General features: G+C 39.2%; 1 protein-coding gene across 2 annotated transcripts in view; it reads left to right on the top strand.

The window, feature by feature from the left end:
• LOC150087230 (kinesin-like protein KIF21A) overlaps positions 1–27,681 on the top strand; it is a 779,086-nt gene that overhangs the window by 705,268 nt on the left and 46,137 nt on the right. For both annotated transcript variants that reach the window (XM_090371900.1, XM_090371899.1), the window contains one exon: positions 23,654–23,818. In XM_090371900.1, the coding sequence (XP_090228026.1) occupies positions 23,654–23,818 (165 nt within the window). The remainder of the gene's footprint in view (positions 1–23,653; positions 23,819–27,681) is intronic.

Genomic DNA, 27,681 nt, shown 5'->3' with positions numbered 1-27,681 from the left:
ACTCAACATTGCACTGTCTATCTATGAGAACTGGATGCACCTCCTTAGATTTTGTTTTTCTTAATTAACAGCATTACCCCTCCTCCCTTTCTGGGGAGTACAATGTACACATTGTACTCCCCAAATTCCAATTCTGCTTTGCTAATATCTGTGACACCACATCTCTGATATCCCAACAATATCTGCCTTTGATGTCTTGACCAGCACGTCAAATTAATCTAATTTATTTACTATTTTTTTTTTTTTTTTGTCCTCTCCTTTCCCATTATTATATGGGGTCAGTGTTTTTATTGTTTTGGCATGCAATTTTTACGGCCGGATGCCCTTCCTGACGCCAACCCTCACCCTTTATCCTGGCTGGGAATATGCGGTAGTCATTCCCTGACCTACCGCATCCTCCGTATTTGGTGGGTACGGGCTCGAACTCCGGTCTAATCAAGAAGCGTGTGCTATGCACTACTGCTCCTGCCCACCTGGCTACAGAGGTGCCATGATCTAATTTATTTACTATACTTCTAGCATTGATGTATGTGCATGTATACATGTATCTATTCTTATTCTTAGTTATCCTAACACAGTCCATGTATTTATTTGTTTCATGACAACTCTCACCAGTTCCTGAAACTCCTAGCAGTCCAGACCACTGCTCATTCTAATAGAAGCAGTGCAAGAATCACTTTCTTGCCTGTGGCTACTTTTAACCTTTTAGTCTGTGAATCCCCTCCCATGCTAGCAGTTTTCTGATCCACCTAACACTGCCTAGATAGCATCAACAAACACTCTTTTACCCCCTTCTGTTTAAGTGTATCCCATCCCTATAGAAGAAGTCTCTCCTTTTAACAAGCACAGACCACCCCATGAGCCTTGCACAATCCCTCCATGGCTGAATTGATTGACAAGGCTCTCATCATATACTCCTCCTATCATGTCTGGGCAGAATTGTAGACATTTTCAAATTTAACCCTAACTCATGATTTTTTTCAGCATTGACCTATCCTTGTTGAGTAAATCTGCCAATCTCCTACTCTTAATGTCATTATTATTATTATTATTAGCTATATGGTGCATTATTATTATTAGCTATATGGTGAACCAGCCAAAAAAAAAATTGAGTACCCTGAGAGATAGAGAGAGAGAGAGAGAGAGAGAATGATGATATCCAGCTCAGGAACCTGGGTGTGCCAAGCCAGTACTCACCTGATATGACTCCTAGGTTAAATTAGTGCCAAAGTGTACAACAATATCACCTTTTGTGCCCTTAAAAGATATCTGTTCTACAACATCATCAATTTTTGCCTTTGGCAGACATACCCTGTTCTTATTCCACCTATCCTTTTTATACAATATATTACCTGTCTCCCTGATAATAGTCATTGACAATAACTTAGTCCTGTGGGACCAGTTCATTCTGCCTTGAAGATTGCTGTGGAAGTTGAAAGGATCACTCTCAATAGATAAGCAACCATTTTTTAACTTTGGGAACTACAAAAAAGTATTCAAATGGCACAGAGCTTCCCTTTGAAAGGTGTTAACATTCTATGGGTTTGTGTTGCACTTTCCCCTAATTTGAAACAAAATTTAATGCAAATTCATTGGTCAGTAGCATTGTTCATCTTAAATTGCTTGGAATACATAAAACACCTTCTGTTCAACACACACACACACTAATTCAGACTGACTCCAAATAAACAGATAATTCATGCTTTTCCCTGGTTTAGTTACCAAACATGTTGCAACAGGCCACAGTTTCAAGATAAAGTTAGTCCCCAAATGTGTTAAATGCACCCTCATATATTGATAAAGCACTCATTTTTTACATCCCAATAATGTGTCTATTCAAAAATAGCACTTAATGTTCATGAATTACAGTTGCTTGGCAACAATGGGTGAAGTACACTTTCCAAGTTTTGACACCTTTTCTCTCTGTTTCAAGTGGCAACAAATGGTATAATGAGTTGAATTGAATGTATGGAGGAGTCTAGTAATTACAGCAGAATTTTCTTCAAATGTGGCTATTGGCAGATTATCACGAAACCAACCAGACAGGTCTGAATGCACTTAGATAAGTTTTAAGCTCCCAGACCTGAATTTCTGGTACAGCTATTGCATTTCCTTACATGTACAGCTTTTATATACAGATCTTTTGTGTGCAATTTTTTGTGCTGCAGTTACGTATTATTCCCTTTCTTATAAAACATTATATTAGCAATATAATCTTTCGATACTTCTGTCTTTTTTTAACAATTTTTAAAAATCGAGTGCTATTAATTAATTATTTTTTTATGTTAAGAACTTGCATGTAGATTGCTCACTAACATCTGCACTAAATAGCATAATGATATGATGATACAGAGGCCACAACAAAAACAACTCCAAAAACTGCTGTTAACCAGATCCCTGATGCCACTGTGTGCCCTGCAAAATTAAATTTAAGAAAGAAGAGGGTAAACGTGGCCACATGGAATGTAAAAAGTTTAAAAGAAGGAAAGATGGATATGGTCATCAATGAAATGGATAAGTATAAAATTGACATTTTAGGAGACCGAAGTCATGTGGACAGGACACACGAATGGGGGTGTTTGGTTGTTTTTTCTGGAAGTGACCAAGTAAAAAACATGGTGTTGCTGTCATTTTGAATTCTTCTTCTTCTTTGGTCCTTAGCTGGCAGCTGGGGGAGGCGGTTGGCCACGCAACCAGTATGCTGCTGTAGGTGCCGCAGGGTTTCGGACTTGCTCTGTGATGTTCTTCCATACCTTACGATCAATGGCATCAGTCCTGGCCTGGTTAAGGTCGAGACGTCGGCTCTTCAAGTCATTTTCCACTTGCTTGGCCCACGTTTTCCTAGGCGCGGTCCATTGGATGCTCCATTGGGTGGGTCGTTGTCTCCAAAGGAGTGTGGATGGTATTCTGTTCGTGCCCATTCTATATACGTGGCCAAACCATCTAAGCCTTTGCTTCTGGATTTGGTCGGCAATGGTTGGTTGCTGTTGGCATCTGGCGCGGATGGTATCATTAGTGTTGCGGTCGCGAAGAGAGATGCCCAAGGTCTGCCGCAGGCATCGCATTTGGAATACCTCAAGTTTGTTCAAATCTAACTTGAGACAAATCCATGTTTCCGATCCGTAAAGAAGAATGGGCAGGATCAAAGTCTGGAAGAGTCGGATTTTAGTCTTTGTGGAAATGTTGGTCCTCTTCCACAGACACCATTTGAGTGAGGCGAACGCAGTGGCCGCCTGTCCAATTCTGCTGTGGATTTCCATGGTGGATGCAACTTTCTTCTCCTGGACCAGCGACCCAAGGTATTTAAAGTCCTGCACTTGCTCGATCTGGACGCCTTCGAGATAGATGGTGGCTTGCGACCCATCTGTTGTCAGGCCTTTGTCTTACCAGCATTGATCTTCAAACCGTATGGCCGGGCAATGCGGGCAATGTCGTAGAGGATGTCCGTGGCTTCAGCGTCGTTACTGGCAAGGATAGCACTATCATCAGCAAACATCAGGTCAGTCACATAGTGAGCCTTGTCATATTGTATGCCCTATCTGTTTCTGAATGCTTGCCTCATAATGGCGTCGACCACGATGTTGAAAAGCAACGGGGAGGCTACATCCCCTTGGCGGACTCCAGTTTGGATGGTAAATTCCTCAGATAAATCGTTCTGGATGCGCACCTGGCTGGTTAAACCGTTGTATGCAGTTTGGAGGAGTGTGATGACTTTTCAAGGTACATGTTCAACCTCTAGTAGTTTCCATAAGGCAGGCCGGTGGACACAGTCGAAAGCAGACTTAAAGTCAATGAAAACAATGACGGTTCGCTGTCCACACCGGATTCTCTCCTCCATTAGCTGACGAATGGCAAAGATTTGATCACAGCATCCTCGCCCGGGTCTAAATCCTGCCTGTTCTTCTCGACTGGTTTGCTCGCGATGTTTTTGCAGTCTTGACTGGATGATCTTCATAAAGACCTTTCCGATGATGGAAAGGAGGCTGATGCAACGGTAGTTCTTGCAGTCCCGGTTATCACCTTTCTTGTGGATCGGTACGATAATGGCTTTCCTCCATGTTAGCGGAATTTGTTCAGTGCACCAGATGGTTTTGAGGAGCGAGTGTAGTCGGCGAAGCAGTACATCTCCCCCGGCTTTGATCGCTTCTGTGGTGACTTGGTCCACTCCTGGTGCCCTGCCATTCTTCAGGGATTGTATGGCTGCTTTCACTTCTACTGTAGGCTCAACATCGACCATGGAGACCTCAGGGGGGTCGATCGAGAGTGCTGTTGCTGGCGGTCCCTGAGGTGGGTCGTGATTATACAAAGCTTTGAAGAATTCACTCCACCGTTGCAGGCGTTCGGATGGTGATTGCACGAAGGCCCCATCAGCATTCTTGATGTTGTCACAAGTCAATTTGGTCTTTCCACTCAGACATCTGAGGGTGCAGTAGAGAGTGCGGTACTCGTTCTTGGATGCCGCCACTTCAAGATCGTCTGCCACTTGGTTCCAGTATGCTTCTCTTTCTGCTGTCATTCTTTGTCGGACTTCTCGGTTTAGCTGCCGGTACCGTTCAAAGTCGACCAACTTTGCCTGTTTCCGTTTGTCCACGAGGTCCAGGCACTTGTCTGATATCCATGGTTGCGTTCAACGTCGGGCAGGTGGACATAGGGGCTTGGCACATTCCAGGATGGCATCAGAGATCTGCTTTTCTTCTTCATTTATATCCTCGGGCACAGCCAGCATCTCGAAGCGGTTGGATAGGGCGATCTGATATGCCTGTTTGTTGGCAGCATTCATTAGCTGCCTCCAGTCCAGCTTGGCTGACCGAGATGATCTTTTTGCATGCCCTAATTTGAGCTGCACCTTAGCCCGGATGAGGTAGTCATTTTGAATTAGGAATGTTCAAGGTCTCTAATTGGATACAATCCTATTAATAATAGAATGATGACAGTGACTTCAGAGCCAGCCAGTAAATCTCAGTTTTAGTTGCATATGCACAGACAAAGATATGGATGTTTATTATGAAAATCTCCAGTCAGCTCTTCATCTGGTCTGGTGATTTTAATGCAAAAGTAGGCAAGACAGTTTCTTCTAGTCCGGAATGTGGTAGGTTTGGTCTTGGCACTAGAAATGAGCCGGGTGAAAGTTTAATTGAATTTTGTCATCTGAACAGTGTTGTCATATGTAACACCTTCTTTCAGCAGCACTTGAGAAGGCTCTACACATGGAAATCTCCTGATCCTGAAACAAGGAATCAAATTGATTATATCCTTATGCAGCAAAAGTGGCATTCCAGTGTAATCACAGCAAAAACACTTGCTGTAGCAGATTGTGGCAGTGATCATCAGCTACTCCACATTGTTCTCAAGCGGAAGCTGAAAAAGATCATGAATAAGATTTTCCCTAGATGATTGGATGTAGAAAATATTCCAAATGATTATATGCTTGAAACAGGCAATCGTTTTCAAGCTCTATTAGAACTAGATGACGATATGCTGCCTGAGGAAATGTGGGAAAATACAGAAAGCATTATTAAGGATTCAGCAAATAGACAATTAGAGAAAGGTCAAAGATCAGGAAGCCTTGGATTACAGAAGCTACTTTTAAACTTATTGAACAGAGAAGAACTGCAAAAGCCCAGGGTGTACAAGGAAACGGAAGAGTATCAGGAACTAAGCAAAGTCATCAAGGACTGTTTAAGCCAGGACAAACAGGATTATATCAATTGAAAGTGTAAAGAAATAGAATACCACAACAAACAAAGCAACACTAAAAAGATGTATAATGATGTAATTATGTCCTTAAGACAAAAGTTCCGATCAAAACTTAATGTAGTAGTAGTAGTAGTGGCACATGATGCAAGAAAGCAAGTGTAGGAGCTTATGCAGCATCAGCCAAAAAAAAATCACACCATTCCCTCCAAATGCCTGTCCAGTTCCTCCTTAAATTTATTTAACCTATCAACTTCTACAACGACAGATGGAAGTTTGTTCCAGCAATTAACCACCCGCTGGCTAAAGGCAAATTTCCGCACATCTATTCTACATCTGTCCTTTCTTAATTTGAACTTATGTCCCCGTAGGTTGGTAATCTGAACAAGTGGAAGGATCTCATCAGAATTCAGCATGCTCAACCCATTCAAGGCCTTATAGACCTCAATCAGATCACTGCGCAGGTACCTAGTCTCCAGCCACTGCAATTTGCAGAACTTAAGCCTCTCTTGGTAAGAGAATCCCTTCATTCCCCTCACCAATCGTGTTGCTCTTCTCTGTACACGCTCAAGCAAATCTACATCCTTCCTAAAATGAGGCCTCCAGACCTGTACGCAGTACTCAAGGCGTGGCCTGACCATTGCCTTATACAGAGGGACAATCACCTCCTTTTCCCTGCTAGCAAAATTCCTATATATCATTGACAAAACCCCATGACCCGCCCTAGCAGCCTGTCTGCACTGCTCAGAAAACTTCATATCTGACTGCACAATTACTCCCAGGTCTTTTTCATTTTCTACCACCTTAAGTGTAGTACCACACAGTTGGTACGTTTCTCTGGGGTTACTTCTACCCATATGCAGTACTTTGCATTTGTCAAGGTTGAATTTCAGTTGCCACTTCTTAGCCCATCTGCCCAAATTATCTAGATCCTGTTGCAGTAGCACACTGCCATTACTGTCATTAACAACCCTGCCAACCTTTGTGTCATCTGCAAACTTCGACATTAAGCCTGATATACCTTCATCAATATCATTGATAAATACACAAAACAACAGTGGACCCAACACCGAACCCTGTGGGACTCCACTAATAACATTAGTCCACGAAGAGCAGCACCCATTGATTACCACCCTCTGTCTTCTCCCACTTAACCATCCTTTTATCCATTGTAGCAACTTACCCTTAATACCATTCTGCTCCAATTTGTACAGTAGTCTTCCATGCGCAACAGTGTCAAAAGCTTTCCTGAAATCCAAGTACAGTGGTACCTTGGTTTGCGATCATAATTCGTTCCGGAAACGTGCTCGTAATCCAAAGCACTCGTATATCAAAGCGAATTTCCCCATAAGAAATAATGGAAACCCAGATGATTTGTTCCAAAACTCAAAAATATTCATATACTGTAAAAATGATTAATACAAAATACATACCTTTTTATATTTTTAATATTTAAATTTAATATACATAAAGCAATCGAATTTATTAATTATTGGGTAGGACGACTTTCACTGTCTCTAATGGAATCACTGCTATCTGTTGATTTTTTCTTTTTGTGCGACTTTAACAAGGAATCTTTCCAATGACACTTGCTTTTGCCTCCTTTTGAGGATTTCACGGAAATCAGATTCATCGCTCGCACTATTACAAAACGAGGAGGCACGCTTGATACACAAAAACAAAGCTGCCCGCGTGTAGCAACTGAATAAACAACACCATAAAGGCGGAGATACACTATTAACACCTCACATTTTACTAAAGCACATTTCTAGGGGTTACTACCATGAAACAATTTCCAGTTGCGTTCCTGCTAGTGGAATCTGTTATAAACTGGTAGTAAACTCGATCTAATTGCATTTGCGATTATACTAGCTGGAATTGTTGGTTTTCACGTTATTATGGTGAAATGTGTTTCCCCTTCATGGATATAAAAAACCATAAATACATTTTCAAAATCTTCTCTTCATTCCTATCGAGTTGCGTTCGGTTGGGGTGATTCTGCGTTCGACTGCCATTTCTTGTAAACGCAAAGGCTAATTGTGCATAAGCGAATTCGGTTCGTGTTATATAAGATATCGTTCCCCTATTTATAAATCGTGTATGATCGAATTCGTGTAGTGTAAACACGTGTTATACGAGAACTGACTGTACTCGTATTGCAAGACCTCGCTCGTTTATCAAGTTAAAATTTATTAAAAATTTTTGCTCGTCTTGCAAAACACTCGCATACCAAGTTACTCGTAATCCAAGGTACCACTGTATATGATATCAAAATTATTTTTTGCATCCAGTTCCTTTGTGACCACATCATAATAACCAATCAAATTTGTCAGACAAGACTTTCCCTTAACAAACCCATGCTGTGTTTGAATTATTGCTGCAGTCTTGTCTAGATGATCCTGCAATGCATCTTTAACCAGCGACTCCATTATTTTACCCGGAACAGAAGTTAAACTAACTGGTCTGTAATTACTCGTGTCACCCTTCGATCCACCTTTGAGAATTGGGGAAACATTTGCACATCTCCAGTCCGTGGGAACCTCCCCTGAGTCCAAGGATGCTCTCATAATTATGGCTAAGGGTTTGCTTAGTTGCTTTGCCGCCTCCTTTAAAATAACTGGATAGATCCCATCCACCCCAGGTGCCTTTCTTATGTTTAACTTCAACAATTTCTCCTCCACTTTGCTCTCAGTTATTACAAAATCATTAAGCACACTACTACAATTTGATAACCTTCTTCCATTTTCAAATTGTAATAATTCCTCACGTGTGAATGTAGATGCAAAATACTCATTCAGTTTGTTTGCTATCTGAGCAGGATCATCAACAGTCGAACCATCGATGTCAAGTGGACCAATCATATTCATTCCCTTCCTTTTAGAGTTTATATAAGTAAAGAAATCCTTGCTGTTTTTCTTAGCATCTTTTGCCAAAGATTTCTCGTAATCCGCCTTTGCCTGCCGAACCTCCTTTGTGACCTGATTACAGACTAGCTTATATCTGCCACAGGCTTCTGCGTCACCTGATAATTTATATGCATCCCATGCATTTTTCTTCTCTGTCACGAGTCTCATTAGTTCATTTGATAACCATTTAGGCCTAAACCTTGAACGATATTTCTTAATCGGTATATAAAGTCTAGTAGCTTCCACGATTAATTCTTTGAATGCTTCCCATTTAGAATTTACTGTTTGTAACATCGTCAGTTGATCCCACTGTACAGAATTTAAAAACTGTCTGAGACCACTGTACTCCCCTTTACGGAAGCAAAAACCCTTTCCTTTACCCCTGACGGTAGTTACCTCTTTGAGTAAATCCCACTTCAGCACACTGTGATCACTGCCACCTAGTGGTTCCTTTATCTGCAAATTCTTAATACACGAATGATCATTGCTGATAACCAGATGAAGAGTGTTACTTTCTCTGGTTGCCTCTCGAACATGCTGCTGCAGAAAACAATCATCCAATAACTCCACAAAAGTCTGACTAGTGTGTGAGTGACCAACCCACAAGTTCCAGTCAATATCTGGGAAGTTAAAATCCCCCATTATAAGACATTCTGATTTACTGGCCCACTCTATTTCTCTGTACAATTGTTCATTGTACTCATTCAAGTCATTAGGCCTATAACACACTCCTACTCTTATTTTTCCTTTCGCAGTGCTTATCTCACACCAAACTGACTCAACAGAGCACTGTTCATCTATATTAACTGGGTGCACTTCCTTTGATTTTATGTTTTTCTTAATTAACAGCATAACACCCCCTCCCTTTCTGTCCTGTCTATCCTTTCTGTACACATTGTACTCCCCAAATTCCAGTTCTGCATTCCTTATATCTTTGTGACACCACGTCTCTGCTATCCCAACAATATCCGCCTTTGATGTCTTGACCAACACTTCAAATTCATCAAATTTATTTACTATACTTCTAGCATTGGTATACATGCAAGCATACATGCTCCTATGCCTATTCCTTGTTACCCTAACACATCCCATATACCCAACTATTCCATGATGACTGCCATCCGTCCCTGAAACCCCCAACACCCCTCGCTCCAGGTCGCTTAAAAGTTGTATAATGATGTAATTATGTCCTTAAGACAAAAGTTCCGATCAAAACTTAATGTAATTAAGGACTTCAAAGGGGAAATTTTAACAGAGGAGAACACAATCAAAGGAAGGTGGAAAGAATACTGAGCAGCTCTTCCAAGCACCTGCTGGCACTAATGACCTGCTGCCCCCTTTTCAAGAGTGTGATCATGAAACAGTTCCACTGAAGGAAGAAGTCAAAAAAGCCATCAGAGAACTAACATGTGGCGAGTCACCTGGAAATGATGAAATACCAGTGGAATTGATTAAAGCTATAGGCGTGAAGGGCGCAGAGTTTTGTCATAAAATGACTGCAAAAATTTGAGAAACAGGACAGTGGTGGCCATCAGATTGGAAGAAATCAATTTTCACCCCCTTGCCAAAAACAGGAGATCTGAAAATTTGCTCAAATTACAGGACTATTAGCCTAATTTCTCATGGTCACAGATGCCAAGTGTTATAGTGATCAAGCGATTTTCCGAGTGATTCATAGAGCATTTACTCAGAGCCACAGTTCTTCTTTAGTTTAAAAATTTTTTTTACATTCTCTTTAATCAATAACTTAGTCTTACGAATTGTAAGCAAGTTTTAAGAAAGGAAATCCACTTTTTTTTTTCCCCCCCTTTAAACTTACATATTAACCCTTATACTGCTTGGTCACTCTAGCTGCACTACTCCTGTCTCCCCGTGGCGGGGGCGGTAACCTGGGAGAAGAAATCCACTATCCAGAGGGCTGGAAGGAGCAAAGATGGAAAACGGTTCATTTCCACCTTTAGAGCCATCAAGCTCAAGAACAATGATAAAGGACAATGAAAATGACTTCTCAACCACTTTTAAGAGGTTGAAAACAACCCCTCAAGAGGAGATACCAGCTTTCCTCATCTTACATTCACTCTCTGAACAGACTGAGCAAATTATCACCTTTTCTTGTGCAGAAATGTGTTGAGACTGCTGCAGGCCCACCTAAATCGGTAAGGCGATTTCAACCCGGTTGAGGCTACACAACCTCAACATTCTACAAAGCTATTAAAGCTCACAACTTTTGGAGGATACCCAATAAAAGTCACTCCCCATGCCACACTAAATTCCTCTAAGGGAGTAATACAGAATGGGATTTATTAACAGTATTAGAGGAGGAAATTGTCAGAGAGCTACACGAACAAAAAGTCATCCAAGCAAGGAGAATTATGACTCGAAAAGATAGTATTCTTGTTCCAAAGGAGCATAATTCTCACTTTTAACACTCCTAGCTTACCATCATCTGTGAAAGCAAGCTATCTGTATTGCCGTGTCTGACTGTACATCCAAAATCCCATCAAATGCCGAAAATACATACACTTCCAGGCTGCATGTCGAGGTGAGGCAATATGTTCAAATTGTGGATCAAAAGAGCATAATCAATCTGATTGCACCATTACCACTCCGTATTGTCCAAATTGTGAGGGTAACCATCCGGCTTTCTCAAAAACATGTGAACTATGGAAGCAAGGGAAAAAAATTCAAAAATATAAAGTAGAAAACAAAGTGACATACTTAGAGGCGAGAAGAGAAATATTGAAAACAGAAACAAAACATGCGTATGCCACAGCCACTCAGCATTTCCAATCAGTGGGGATTCAAACTGATGTATCAGTTCCTCCAAATATATCCATTGCTACTTCGGTACGTTCTTTGCTCGCTACCTCGAAACAGTCTCCTTCTCAACAAACAAACAACTGAACAAGCCAGTAACACCCCAATTACCATACTAACCAATGTTTCCTGAACAAAAGCAAAAGTGTCAGAAACCATGAAATCACAATCTTCACTCCCCACCGGAATGGACATTGATGAACGCCATGACTCAGATGATGGAATCCTAGAATTACATGAAACTGATGAGATGGATGTGACCTGCCCTTTCTTTTCTAAGAAAGACAAAACAAAAATAGATAGATACAAGCAAACTACAACTAAAAAGCAGTCAGAACCAAAAACATGTCGTAAAACCACATAATGGGAGGAATCCTTCAGTGGAATTGTAGAGGCTTTCGGAATACAAAAGATGATTTGCAGGATCTTATCGATCGGTACAAGCCAGCTGGCATAGCTTTACAGGAAACTGTCAAATTCTTGAGTGTGTCCTACCATTAAGGACTATGCTATCCTTAGACGTGATAAGAGTATGGACACGCCAGCTCATGGAGGGGTGGAGATTATTGTCAGAAACAACAGTCCATCCAAACATGTTTCTCTTCAGACTCCTTTTGAGGTAGTGGTGGTGCACATTGTAATTGGTATTACTCTCACAATAGCTTCTATATATCTCCCTCCTAATTTCTCTTTCTCCTTGGATGACTTAGAAAACTTAATAGATCAGCTGCCATCTCCCCTCTGCTTATTCGGAGACTTCAATGCTCATCATTGAAGAATATTCCACAAATATCCTACCATTGATAATCTTATAAATTATAAGAAACTCGGAGCCAAGGCCCGACACATCAGAAAGAAAGCTAAAAGAAACTCTTGGATCCGATTTGCAACTTCAATCAATAAAAATACTGATGTAAGAATAATACGGAAAAAAATAAGACAACTAAATGGCAAATTTCCTTCATTATCCTCGCTAATTTTGAACTGGAATGGACAGGAGCTCCCTACTCCTGTAGACACCATAATAAATCTACTGACAAGGCTAGTGGGAGCCAGACGTGTTCAAAGCCGCTAAGTGGATTTTCTTATTTATTGATTTGAAATTGATGTTTTTTTCTAAAACTTTTGATTTAAATTTAGTGGTATAGCATTATTTTGTGTTTTTCTGATTAATCTCGTGTATTTATTCTTTACTCAGCCTTGTAATTGCATAAAAGTATTGGTAAGGGTATCATATCCACGTGTTACAAGTTGCACTCTGCTGAACGAGAAGTTTTTTAGCCATATTTAGCCGCTTTATTGACCATTTCATACATCAAATTATTTTCTATAAGTAGCTTATAGACAAAGTCAGGATCGTTAGTTTATTCTGAATTGAGACAGTGAGATTTGGAAGTTAATTAATACATAAGTGTCCATAGATTTACCGTTCGTAACTTGCGCCATTGTTATACAATACAACGTTATATCCCAAACTAGATAGCATTAGTATAGTATATATAGTATATAATATAATATTGTCAATTAATCAGCAAAATCTACTAATTTTGATAAATTTCGTTGTCAATTAAATTGTACTTTTAACTAAATACATATAACGACTTAGATTACAAACGAAACATAATCAATTAGTACATAACTTGATATAGAAATTATATAAAAAGAACTCGTAGATAATATTTGATACTGAAAAATATATATAGCATTATAACTGTGTTGGGATACAAGTTTAGGGTTGTAATTTTGTACTGAAATTTAAATTTATTGAAATTAAATCGAAATCATGACTCAGACCAGAGCAGCAAAACAAAAGGCTCAAGCTAATGGCAGTGCTGTGGCTCAGGGGAGAACTGAGTGGGGCAGTTGCCCTCTGAATCACAACCTTTTAAAATGCACTGCTTGCATGATGTTTGTGGAGCAATCGGGTACAGGACATGATATTGCCATGGGGGATGTCTTTGTGTGTGCGCAATGCAGGGAGTGTAACGAAATCAGGCGACAACTCAGCGTTGTTATGGGCCTATATGAGAGCTTGAAGGACAGGGTGGATGCCCTCGAAGGATTTAAAGTGAGGGGTCCATCAAGCTCTCAGCTGCCCACATCAACTCCAGAGCTGGTCCCACAGGAACTAGTAGTTGTTGGTGACTCTATTGTCAGGGAAACAGGGAACATGCTTTGTAAAAAGGATAGGTGGAACAGGACCAGGGTATGTCTGCCAGGTGCAAAGGTTGATGATGTTGTAGAGCGGATATCATCTTTTAAGGGCACAAAAGGTGCACACATTGGCCTAATTATATTAAGAATTACTTAATAAGTACAGGTCACTGTTGAAAAAAAGCCATGAATTAGGGTTGAATTTGAAAGTGTCTGCAATTCTGCCCAGACACGATAGGAGGCAGTATATGATGAGAGCCTTGCCGATCAATTCGGCCCTGGAAAGACTGTGCAAGGATCAAGGGGTAGAATTTTTTTCAGCCTGGTCTATACTTGTTAACAGAAGGGACTGCTTCTACAGGGATGGGATACATTTAAATAGAAAGGGTGCAAGAATATTTGCTGATGCTATCGAGGCAGTGTTAGGTGGGTCGGAAAACTGTAGCTTGGGGGGGGATACAAGAGTAATAGATTAACAGTAGCCACTGGCAGAGGTGAAAGTGATTCTTGCACTGCTTCTATTGGAATGAGCAGAAGCCTGGAAAACAAGATGCAGGATATTTCAGAGACTGCTGTGAGTCATTGCGGTACAAGTAAACACATGGGTTGTGTTAGGGTAGCTAAGAAAAAGAACAGATGCATGTATACTTGAGTGTACACCAATGCTAGGAGTTTGGTAAATAAATTTGATGAATTTGATGGGATATAATACCTCAATAATATTGAGGTATTGCTCAAAGCATCAAAGGCAGATATTGTTGGGATATTAGAGACGTGGTGTCACACAGATATAAGGTTTACAGACAGGATAGGAAGGGAGGAGGGGTTATGCTATTAGTTAAGAAACGCATAAAATCGAAGGAAGTGAAGCCAGTTGACATCACTGGACAGTGCAGTGTGGAGTCAGTTTGTTGTGATATAAGCATTGGGAGATCAAAATTGAGAATAGGAGTGTGCTATAGGGCTAATGACTTTGATGAGTATAATAAGAAACTGTACAGGGAAATAGAGTGGGCCAGTAAATCAGAGTCTTATAATGGGGGATTTTAATTTCCCAGATATTGACTGGAATTTGTGGGTTGGTCACTCGCACACTAGCAAGGCTTTTGTGGATTTATTGGACGATTGTTTTCTACATCAGCATGTTCAGGAGGCAACTAGAGGGGGTAATACTCTTGATTTGATTATCAGTAGTGATTCTTCGTGCATTAAGAATCTGCAGATGGAGGAACCACTAGGTGGCAGAGATCACAGTGTGCTGAAGTGGGATTTACTCAGAGGTAACTACCATCAGGGGTAAAGGGAAGGGTTATTGCTTTCGTAAAGGTGACTACGATGGTCTGAGACAGTATTTAAATTCTATACAGTGGGACCAACTGATGATGTTACCAACAGCAAATTCAAAATGGGAAGCATTCAAAGAACTTATCTTGGAAGCTACTAGACTTTACATACCAACTAAGAAATATTGTTCAAGGTTTAGGCCTAAGTGGATGTCAGATGAACTAATGAGACATATGGCAGAGAAGAAAAATGCATGGGTTACATATAAATTAACACATGACACAGAAGCCTATGATAGATAGGTTGATCTATAACCAAGTTACAAAGGAGGTTAGGCAGTCGAAGGCAGATTATGAGAAATCTTTGGCAAGGGATGCAAAGAAGAACAGAAAAGAGTTCTTTACTTATGTAAACTCTAGAAGGAAGGGGATGAATCAGATTGGTCCACTTGATATCGATGATTCAACTGTTGATGATCCTGCTCAGGTAGCTAATAAATTAAATGAGTATTTTGCATTGACATTCACACATGAGGAGTTATTCAGCAAGGGGAATGCCAGAGGTGTATTCAAATCTGGCAGTAAGTTAGATAATCTTGTAATAACTGAGAGTAAAGTGGAGAAGAAATTGTTGAAGATAAACACAAGAAAGGCACCTGGGGTGGGTAGGATCTATCTACTTATATTAAAGGAGGCAGCAAAGGAAGTAAGCAAACCCTTAGCCATAATTATGAGGGCTTCCTTGGACTCGGGGGAGGTACCCTTAGACTGGAGATTTGCAAATGTGATCCCAATTCACAAAGGAGGATCAAAGGCTGACACAATTAATTATAGACCTGTGAATTTAACTTCTGTTCCAGGAAAATTAATGGAGGCACTGGTCAAAGAAGCACTGCAGGATCATCTAGACAAGACTTCAGTTATAGCTTGGACACAGCATGGTTTTGTTAAGGGAAAGTCTTGCCTGACCAGTTTGATTGGATACTATGATGCAGTCACAAAAGAACTGGATGCAGGGAATAACTTTGATATATATTTGGATCTTAGAAAGGCTTTTGATACTGTTGCACATGGAAGACTGCTGCACAAATTGGAGCAGTGTGGCATTGGAGGAAAATTGCTGCTATGGATAAAGGGGTGGTTGAGGGGGAGAAGACAGAGAGTGGTAATCAATGGACACTGCTCATCGTGGACTAATGTTATTGGTGCAGTCCCTCAGGGTTCAGTGTTGGGTCCAGTATTGTTTTCTGTATTTATAAATAATATTGATGATGGTATTTCAAGCTTAATATCCAAGTTTTCAGACGATACAAAAGTTGGCAGGGTTGTTAAGGACACTGCTGACGCTATGCAACAGGATCTGAAAAGGTTGAGCAGATGGGCTGAGAGGTGGCAAATGAAGTTTAACATTGACAAATGTAAATTACTACATATGGGAAACAGCAACCCCAGAGCAACGTATCAACTCTGTGGTACTACACTGACAGTGGTAGAGAATGAAAAGGACCTGGGGGTAATTATGCAGGCAGATATGAAGTTCTCTGAGCAGTGCAGACAGGCTTCAAGAGTAGCTCATGGTGTCTTGTCAATGATATACAGGAATTTTTCTAGCAGGGATAAGGAGGTGATTATTCCCTTGTATAAGGCAATGGTCAGGCCACACCTAGAGTACTGTATACAGGTCTGGACGCCTCATTTCAAGAAGAATGTAGAGCTGCTGGAACGAGTATAGAGAAGGGCAACAAGATTATTGGATGGAACAAAGGGGTGCTCTCTTATGAAGAAAGGCTTAAGTCTTGCAAATTATAGTGTCTGGAGACTAGACACCAGCAAGGTGATCTGATAGAAGTGTATAAAGCCTTAAATGGTTTGAGCATGCTCAATGCTGATGGGATTCTTCCTCTTGCTGAGAATAATCACCTGAGAAGGCATAAATTCAAATTGAGCAGGAAAGACAGATGTAGGATAGATATGCAGAAATTTGTTTTTAGCCAGCGGGAAGTTGGTTGGTGGAACAGACTTCCATCCCTTGTTGTGGAAGTTGATAGCCTAAATAAATTTAAGGCTCAGCTGGACAGGCATTTCGAACGAACGGAGGGGTGAAGTGGTTTTTTTTTTTTTCTGGCTGATGCTTCATAAGCTTTGTTTCTTGCATCATATGCCTTTGCTAATACTAATCATCCACTATGGGGGATCTCCAAAAGTTGAGAAAAGGGGTAAACTAATAGAAGCCATGCTGGATACTCATCATCTTACCCTATTAAACACTGGTGAGCTTACATATATCCATTTTTCTTCAGGATCCATGCTGCAATAAACTTCAATCTGTTCTCCTTCCATATATGCCAATACGGAGTGGTCAGTTCTAGATAACCCACTAAACAGTGATCTACCGATCCTTTGCAGGATACAAACACGAATAAACTTGTCCCCATCGCAGTACTCCAACTGGAAATTCTGTAGGGCACGTTGACATGAATACTCCTGTCTAACTCGGTTTGACAATGATATAATCCAGTCCCATCCCACAGATAAGGTCACCGATCATATAACCAACCAGATATTACATGCTGCTACTTCTTCAATACCTAAATCTGAACCTGGGAAACACGAATACATCAGTTATTGGTGGAATTAAGAATTCACATATGCTAAACAAGAAAAAAATAGAGCTTGGAATTTGTTTCGAACATTTCCTACATCTGGTAATCTTATTAACTTTAAAAGACTCGAGGTGAAGTTCCGCCAAATAAAAAGAAAAGCCAAGAAAGATGCCTGGATAAGTTTTACTTCCACTATTAAAAAGTACACGGACAACAGACTCATCTGGAAAAAAATCCAAGCATTTGATGGTAAATACGTGCAGTACCCATCCTCAATCCTAAACTGGAAAGGGCATGAGTTGTCTGCACCAACAGAAATAGCTAATGCATTAGGCAAATCATTTGCCAATATATATTAGCAGTGTCCTCATACAATGAAACCTTTAAAAAAATTAATGGATCAGCAGAAAAACAAAATAAATTTCTCTACTAAAGTATCACATCTGTACAATGAGCCATTCACTCTAAATGAACTTTTGAAGTCTCTCAATAAAACATCCAGTACTGCTGCTGGTCCAGATGGAGTGTACTATATAATGTTAAAAAAAACTAAACAATGCAATAAGCTCCCTGTTGAATTTGTACAATAGAATATTTTTAGAAAATAGTTACCCGCAATTCTGGTATCACTCAATTGTTCTAGCTTTTCTGAAACCAGGGAAGGATCATACCATCCTGCATAATTACAGGCCGATTTCACAACTAGCTGTTGAGGAAAAGCTTTAGAAAAAATGGTACATAAGCGGCTAACGTGGTTTCTGAAAACCAACAATCTGCTAAACAGAAATCAGTATGAGTTTTGGAAGAATTGCTCAAACTTAGATGTGATGATGATGAAGCAGAAGCAGACATCCTCAATGCTTTCGTAAGGAGACAGCATCTGGTCATGGTTAATGTAGATATTGAGAAAGCTTTTGACACCACATGGAGATTTCCTTCAGGACCTTCATTCTTTTGGATTGAAGGGGCAGTTACCCCAATTTATACAGAACTTTCTACACTACAGAACATTTCACGTCAGATATATGAGCAGTTTATCCAAACCATTTGACCAAGAAGGTGTACCTCAAGGTTCCATCCTAAGTGCAACATTATTCACAATAAGAATTACTAATATGACACAAAACATACCAAAAAAAGTTGAATCATAAATGTTTGTTGATGACCTGATTATCTCTTGTCAGTCACAAACTATGAATGCCATTGAAAGGCAACTTCAAATATCCATGACCAGAATAGAATCATGGGCACAATGGAATGGCTATTTCTTAGCAGAAAATAAATCAGCAGCAATGCATTTCTGCAAAATACACAAACTACATCCAGATCCTAAAATATATTTAAAAAATAACCTGATTCCTCTTACCAATAACTTTCGTTTATTGGGTTTGTATCTAGACAATAAACTTTATTTTTCCAATCATATAGCCTACCTTAGAACGGCCTGTCTAAAGAAATTGAACATCTTAAGAGCTGTCTCTGCTATCTCCTGGGGTGCTGATACACACACACTATCACATCTCTATAGAACTTTAATTCGGTCCCGCTTAGATTATGGATCACCTGTGTATGACTCTGCAAGGAACAGTTCCTTGTTGTGGTTAAATACAATTCAGCATAGTGCCCTAAGGATAGCCATGGGAGCCTTCAGAACATCTCCAGTCCACAGTCTATATATTGAGGAAAATGAACCCCCATTGCACCTCAGGCAAAAAACCTTATTTTGTAATTATGCTGCAAAAATTAAAAGTATTCCATCTCACCCCAGCTGGGAATACCTGTTTGATCCTTAAAATGTAATGTTATATCGTAATAAACCTAATGAAAATTGCCCTGCAGTTTCGATTGTAAGAGATCACGAGCAGTTGTAGCATTAACTTTCAGCATATCCTTGATGACTATGCTGCTACTGAACTTCCCTGGATTCAATTTTCACCTCGTTGTGATACTTTTTCTGAGATGGGGAAAACGCTACCTGCAAAACAACAACCTACAGCAGCTACATGAAGCCCACATCTTAGAAAACTCAGAAAAACTATTTATCTACACTGATAGCCCCCAAAACAGATGAAGCCATAGGTGCTGCAGCAATTTCTTCTACTTTCTCAGTATCTGTATCTCTTCCTACTGAATGCAGTATCTATACCGCAGAATTATATGCAATGAAACTGGCCCTAAATAATATAAGTAAGCTTTGATATACACTGACTTCTTAAGTGCAGTCACCGCCATTCAGTCTGTTACTTCTTCCTACCATCCCATTCTGAAACAGATCCGATACAGATTATATCAATATCAAACCAGATGGTCACCTTCTGCTGGATCCCTGGTCATGTCGGCATCCCAGGTAATGAACATGTGGATCATGTTGCTAAACATCCTGACTTCATTCTGCCATCTGAAAGAACCATACACCGATTATAAATCCACTATTAAAAAAGCATGTAGGACTCGATGGTCAGAACTGTGGCAAACACAAGTCAATAATAAACTATTTCAGATTAAAAAAGAACCTCAGCTGTGGACTTCTAGTTTCAGAAGAAGCAGGCAAGAATAAGTTATTTTGGCAAGACTTCCAATTGGTCATTCTTATACAATGCATCTGTTCTTGCTTATGGGAGAGAATCCTCCTCAATGTCTCATCTGTCAGACCACCCAGCTAACAATTAAACATATTCAAATAGAATGCCCTCAATAAGCAACTATCCAAAAATCCAATTTCTATTCTCTATCTAATTTGCAGGAACCTTTAACTTTATTATACATACTTGGCAAAAATGCAAATTTTGAAGAACTATTTCAATACTTGAAATGCATAAAGTTAGATTACCATCTATGAAAGACATAATATACAATTTACGATCAAAATTAATTCATGAACAGGCACAATATGGCCCAGGAGGCCCTAGTGCCAAAAATCCTCAATTACAACAACTAATTTCTCATGCTAGCAAGATTCTTCTTAAAATCACATTGAACATAATCTCAAGAAAACTTGAAGAAGAAATGCCAGAAGAGCAAGCAGTTTTCAGAAGGGGTAGAGGAACCAGAGATCAGATCTTAAGCCTACGACCGATTATTGAAAAATGCAAAGAATTCAGTGTTCCAGTCATTTTGTGTTTTATAGATTATGCAAAAGCATTCGATTGTGTTTAACATGGGGAAACCCATAATAGTCAAAATGAAGGCTATTATGGGTTTCCCAATCCACATAATTCAGCTGATCAAGCTACTATACCAAAAACAGGAAGGAACTGTAAAAACGAACATGGGAAACACGGACTTTTTCACAATAGGTAACGGTGTCAGGCAGGGCTGTATTTTGTCACCTCACCTTTTTAATCTTTATGCTGAAGATATCATGCGTGAAACTTTGGAAGATTGAGACTGGCATCAAAATTATAGGACTGAAGATAAACAACCTTCATTATGCAGATGATACTGTGCTAATTTGTAATTCTAAGGATCATCTTAAAGAAATTCTGAGCAGAGTATGTGAAGCAAGTAAGAAAAAAGGATTGCTTCTGAATGTGTGTAAAACTAAAATTATGGTGATAAGTGATAATCTCTGTTCCAGTAAAGTGAAGGTTAATGGGCAAGATATCAAAGAAGTTGAAGAATTTGATTACTTAGTGTCAAGAATAAATAAAAAATAAAGTGAATGCTTTACAAACGATGTAAAGAGATGACTGGCAATTGCTAAAACATTGGCCACTGATCTGATAAAATTATGGGGAGATCATGATCTGCCACTAAAGACGAAGCTGAGAATCATTGATTCGTTTATTTTTCCAGTTGCCATTTATGAATGTGAAGGATGGAATCTGAAAAGAGTTGACTGAAAGAAAATTGAGGAATTTGAAATGTGGTGTTACAGGAGAATACAGCGTATTTCTTACTTGGATTGAAGAACAAATGACTGGGTATTGGATAAAATTGACAGGCCTAAAATTCTTCTTCATACAATGAAGTAATCATAGTATGCAATGCAAAAAGATCTATAAAACATAGGCAGATAGGCTTAGAAATGGTAGATGAAGTTTAATGTTGACAAATGCATTGAAGGTACTGCATGTGGGTAATAGTAATCCCAGATAGTTAGTTTATCCGCACTGTTTGTCCCAGTTAGGGGTCAGTGACCTGGATGGAAACTACACTGTGTCAACCGTACTAAACTTCCACTTAGTACAGTTATTGTTATTAGCCATATGGGGCAAGGAAGCCTGAGGCTTATGCTGCATCGGGCAAAAAAAAAATTTCTGAATTATCCAGAGAGAGAGAGAGAGAGAGAGAGAGAAAGAAATGTAGACGGGAATCACCAAGACAGCCATACTCACCAGTTGTGAGCCTAGGACTCACTCCAGAAGACTGTGTCGACCCCAAGGGGGTCGACACAGTCTGCTGGAGTGAGTCCTAGTTCCTGCATATCTTGCCACACTCTGCTTTCGATTGTCATCTTTGGCCTGCCTCTCCTGCCTCTCCTCCTTCGACCTGGAATTTGGCAGCTAAGCACAGTGTGGGAAAACTTGTGGTGCTGGATGTGCCCCCACCATCTAAGTCTGTTCTCCCTAATCTTAAAGTTGAGTGCAGTTTTCATCTCCTGTCTTGCATCTTTATTCTGCGTTCTATCTCTCAGGGTTATTCCCAAACTCCACCTTCTCTCATAATAGTAATCCTAGTTAAATGTAGCAATTTTGTGGTACCACACTGAAGGTAGTAGAGAATGAAAAAGCCCTGGATGTAATTGTGCAGCAAGACATGAAATTCTCTGACCAGTAAAGACATTGCTAGGACAGCTCATGGAATTTTGTCAGTGATATACAGGCATTTTGCCAGCAGGGCTAAGGAGGTAATTATTCCATTTTATAAGGCAGTGGTAAGGCCGCAACTTGAGTACTTCTGCAAATTGCAATGTCTGAAAACTAGGCACGTGTGAAGAGATCTGATTGAAGTCTTTAAAACTATGAATGGGTTGAATAAGCTATCTCAGCATCCCTACTCTACCTGAGAAAACACACTTAAGGTGGCATAAATTTAAATTGAAGAATGATTGCAGGATAAATGTGCAGAAATTTGCTTTCAGCTAGTCAGTAATTGATTGTGGAAACAAACTTCCATCTGGTGTTGTGGAAGTGAGCAGTTGGAAGAAATTTAAAGAAGGGAGAATGGACAGGTGATGAGGGATTAGTATTTTTTTATTTTTGGCTGATGGGGGGGCTCACATCTGATGAGTTATGGGCTTGGCACACCCAGGGTCCTGAGCTGGATATCATCATTCTTCTCTTTCTTGATGATTCCTTTCTACTTTTGACTCTCTCTCTCTCTCTCTCTCTCTCTCTCTCTCTCAGGGTAACTCGGGAAATTTTTTTTTGCTGTTGCAGCATAAGCTTCAGGCTTCCTTGCACCATATGTCTAATAATAATAATAATAAATCTTTTTCCCTTGTGTAATTGCCACTAATACTAAATCTGGTCTTGGATATCATTCTCCATTACAGTTTTCTGGGGGAAGGGGAAGAGGAAGAACATAACCTAGTGGTCGAGAGTGCAGTAGCACACACTTTGAGTCATCCATGGTTCAAGCCCGTGATTGCTAAATACAATTAACTATTGTACTTAGGATTTACTGTAAACTCCTCTGACTTAGTTGTATGAACAGAACAAATAGAGCCGACCGGGCTAGCCAGGTGGGTAAAGTGCCTGCCTGGAAACCCAAAGGTCGCGGGTTCGAATCCCGCCTCGGGCTTGGATCAAAGTACTGCAAAAACCTTGGGTGGTGCACTCTGGCCACAGAAGCCGATGCGCCAACAACTACCAAAAAAAAAAAAAAAAAAGAACAAATAGAGTATAAACAAGAACAACTTCCAAGGTGTATCAGTTTTGTGTAAACCTGTAATTTATATGCAAGATACCATATCCGCTGTATTTGTTTCATCATTCTGTTTAAATACTGCAAAGATTTCGGTTCATTATATTTTTATAATGAATCGAAATTAGAAATTAGTATGCAACACATTTATTCACTTGTTATAAAGGATCCTAAACCAAATTGCAAGTATTTTTTTTTTCTAATACTATCTGCTCTTATCATAGTGGATTTTACTTCAAAACACTACCATATATCAAACTGTGACAGCATTATTCTGGATCATGTACATTAAAAGTGTTAAATTTCACTTTTTATACCTTTCTTTTAGTTCATCTGGTGCAACCAACCCAGGTCCTCTTATTCTGAATACTCCATCCAGATCTCTGCAGCTACCTTCAGGAGAGACAACTATTCATGATATTGCACTTAATTACTATGGAACAACTCTCTTCAGTGCAGCCAGCAACATAGTTCGTATCTGGGATCTTAGAATGTAAGTATTGCTGCACATTTAATCTAAAATGTGTGTCAAGGAACACATTTTATTAGCCACTTCAGTAAATTAAAATTTGTAAAAGAATAAGAGAAGTTTACCTCAATATGATACGTAGAACACTTCCATATGATACCCTCCAGAAATTAAAACAAAAACAATTTTAAAAAAATTGAAAATCTAACAGTAAAAAATAATTAACAATAATTAAAAATCAATTTAGCACAATTAAAAATTAAGTAAAAAATTAATGGAAAAAATGCAAAAAGATTTTCCTTCCTGAAGCTGACATTCTTTTCGACCGTACGTCATGATCACAAGAAAGAAAATTACCGAATAGGGGTGATTTTTAATTATTGTTAATTATTTCTTACTGTAATGTAAGATTTTCAATTTTTTTTTTTTAATTGTTTTCATTTAATTTCTAGAGAGTATCATACGGAAGTGTTCTACATATCATATTGAGGTAAACTTCTCTTATTCTTTTACAAATGTTAATATACCAAAATAAAACTATTGAGCATTATAGTTCTGACTCATACTATCAAATTTATTTTTAATCTCTTATTGACTATTTCATTCACTTCCTTTCTCTTATAACCTATCGATACACACAATTATGGGAGATTTTTTTTGAATACCTTGGTGCAAAATTACATTAGATTAACACTAAGATACTCGGCCTAAGGTTACAATATTTCTTCTCTAAAGTATTGCCTTCAAAACAACATCATTCCAAAATTTGCCAGGGTTAATTTAAATCATAAAATTTCGGGCATTAAGCAACCAGCACTTGCCACATCACGTAATATAGTTAGGCTTGCCTTAAGATTTCAGTATTCTGATAAACAAAAATACATTTCCCAAGTTAGGAAACTTCGACAAATTAAAAAATTATCTGCATCCTAACGACTGGTCTGTATTGAAGACCACCATGGATTTGCGACATGAAGCACAGGCCTCAGAAAAAAAAAAAAAAAAAACAGACATGTTAACAAATTGAATACATTATTGGGAGGGTCAAGACACGTTCATTTGGTCACGAGCTTGTGACTAAATGCATACGAGTTGCGTGATGACCCCCCACCACATATGCACAATGGTCTACCACAGAATACTTCAGCTAGTTCACAAACACCCCCTTCCCCAACATTCAATGAACTGACGTATTAACAGGTTACAAATCTTTCCTCGTGTACACTATTGCAGGACCAGATTTCACTTTTATAGAAAGGATTAAATTACAATTTACCACCTCGAAAACTACCTAAAAAACAGAACGTAATTGATATTGAATTTGAACTTTGTAATGTTCCACAAAAAGATTTATTTATTCAACAAAGTTAACCATGTGGTGAATAACATAAAAGAAACGCGACTTCCTAAATTGAATACACATGTCAGTTCAGCATTACGTGGACTTCGGGAAAATAAAGACATTATTATTCAGAGAGCTGACAAAGGAGATACAGTGGTAATACTCAATAAACCTGATTATATTAATAAGTTAGAGTCAGTTGTATCAGATACCTCCACTTATCTTGAAGTAGACCCAGCACTATTTACCAGTTTGGTCGATCAATCCAATAAAATGTTAACCATGTATCTGAAAAAATTACTACATTACTATGGCTCAGTTAAAGGAATTGAAGGCCAGAACATACTATAATCCTGCCCTTTTTGGTCAGGTAAAATTACACAAGACTGGATTTCCTATTCGGCCTATTGTTTCCTACAGAAACTCGGCATTTCCATTCTTGGCCACACATGTATATAGCATTATAAAACCCTTTAGACAGGCAATACAATTTGGGATTAAGAACTATGATACACTATTTAATAACCTTAAGGACTGTAGACTTGGCGGTAATGATAATTTATTCTCACTAGATGTTACCTCGTTATATACAAATGTAAACGTTTGTATATAACGAGGTAACATAGTTGAAGCCAACTATATCACCTTTCGAGACAAAGTATACAAGCAAATTTTTGGTTTACCAAGGATTAAGCTTGAGCGGCCTAATATTGGAGATCTATCTCTCAACGTTTGAACGTATACATTTGATGCCTTTTCTACCCCGTATCACGTACGATGGGAGGTATTTAGACAATGTTCTAGTCATTACCAATAGTAGCACTATCCAAGACATTTTACATATGTTTAAAAATATTCATTCTAGACTCAAATTTACATTGGAGAGGGAGAATACGGATACTAAGTCATGAAATTTTCTAAATTTCACACTGACTTGGAACACAGATAAAATCCAATTTAACATCTATCGTAAACCTACAAACACCAGTATGCTTATACATTATAACAGCTATCACCTGTTATAATGTAGAAGCATACTGGTATTTCAGCTATCACTACAAAAAATCGATTATCTTTAATCAATTTCTCAGTGCTTATAAATATTCAATGACAGAATCTGCTTTGGGCTCAGAAATACAAATATTAACCAGCAGATTCTTAAACAGGGGTTGTCCACTTACTACAATAGACAGAATTATGGTACAAGCTAAGGATAGAATACAAGGTATTAAGGGTAAGTTGCTACAATGGATAAAAGGATGGTTAAGTGCGAGAAGACAGAGGGTGGTAATCAATGGGTGCTGCTCTTCTTGGACTAATGTTATTAGTGGGTTCGGTGTTAGGTCAACTGTTGTTTTGTATATTTATCAATGATATTGATGAAGGTATATCAGGCTTAATGTCGAAGTTTGCAGATGATACAAAGGTTGGCAGGGTTGTTAATGACAGTAATGGCAGTGTGCTACTGCAACAGGATCTGGATAATTTGGGCAGATGGGCTAAGAAGTGGCAACTGAAGTTTAACCTTGACAAATGCAAAGTACTGCATATGGGTAGAAGTAACCCCAGAGAAATGTACCAACTGTGTGGTACTACACTTAAGGTGGTAGAAAATGAAAAAGACCTGGGAGTAATTGTGCAGGCAGATATGAAGTTTTCTGAGCAATGCAAACAGGCTGCCAGGGCAGGTCATGGGGTTTTGTCAATGATATATAGGAATTTTGCTAGCAGGGAAAAGGAGGTGATTATCCCTCTGTATAAGGCCACACCTTGAGTACTGTGTACAGGTCTGGAGGCCTCATTTTAGGAAGGATGTAGATTTGTTTGAGCGTGTACAGAGAAGGGTAACAAGATTGGTGAGGGGAATGAAGGGATCCTTTTACCAAGAGCGGCTTAAGTTCTGCAAATTGCAGTGGCTGGAGACTAGGCACCTGCGCGGTGATCTGATTGAGGTATATAAGGCCTTGAATGGGTTGAGCACGCTGAATTCTGATGGGATCCTTCCACTTGTTCAGATTACGAACCTAAGGGGGCATAAATTCAAATTAAGAAAAGACAGATGTAGAATAGATGTGCGGAAATTTGCCTTTAGCCAGCGGGTGGTTAATTGCTGGAACAAACCTCCATCTGTCGTTGTGGAAGTTGATAGGTTGAATAAATTTAAGGAGGAACTGGACAGGCATTTGGAGGGATTGGTGTGAATTTTTTTTTTTTTTTGCTGATGCTGCATAAGCTCATACATTTGCTTTCTTGCATCACATGCCACTACTACTACAAAAAAATACACCAACCAACCAACAATGATAATATCAAAAAATATTTTATTTCTATCCCATATGTTGAACAGTGGCACAAACAACTTAACAGATTCTTTAAAGATACTGAATTTAAAATTATAGCCAGGCCAATATGGAAATCACACACTATACTGAAGAATCGCTCAGTCCTTTCCTCGTTCACAATACAAATAAATGACCTAGTATACAACATTTCTTGTGTTGATTGCAACTCGTCTTATCAGGGTTGTAAGCCATTTCCTCTGAAT

Source organism: Mastigoproctus giganteus, chromosome 4 (genome assembly GCF_048544385.1).
Source record: "Mastigoproctus giganteus isolate SK-2022 chromosome 4, ASM4854438v1, whole genome shotgun sequence".
Lineage (NCBI taxonomy): Eukaryota > Metazoa > Arthropoda > Arachnida > Uropygi > Thelyphonidae > Mastigoproctus > Mastigoproctus giganteus.
The sequence above is the reverse complement of the archived record's forward strand: the minus strand, read 5'-3'. Positions and strand labels throughout refer to the sequence as shown.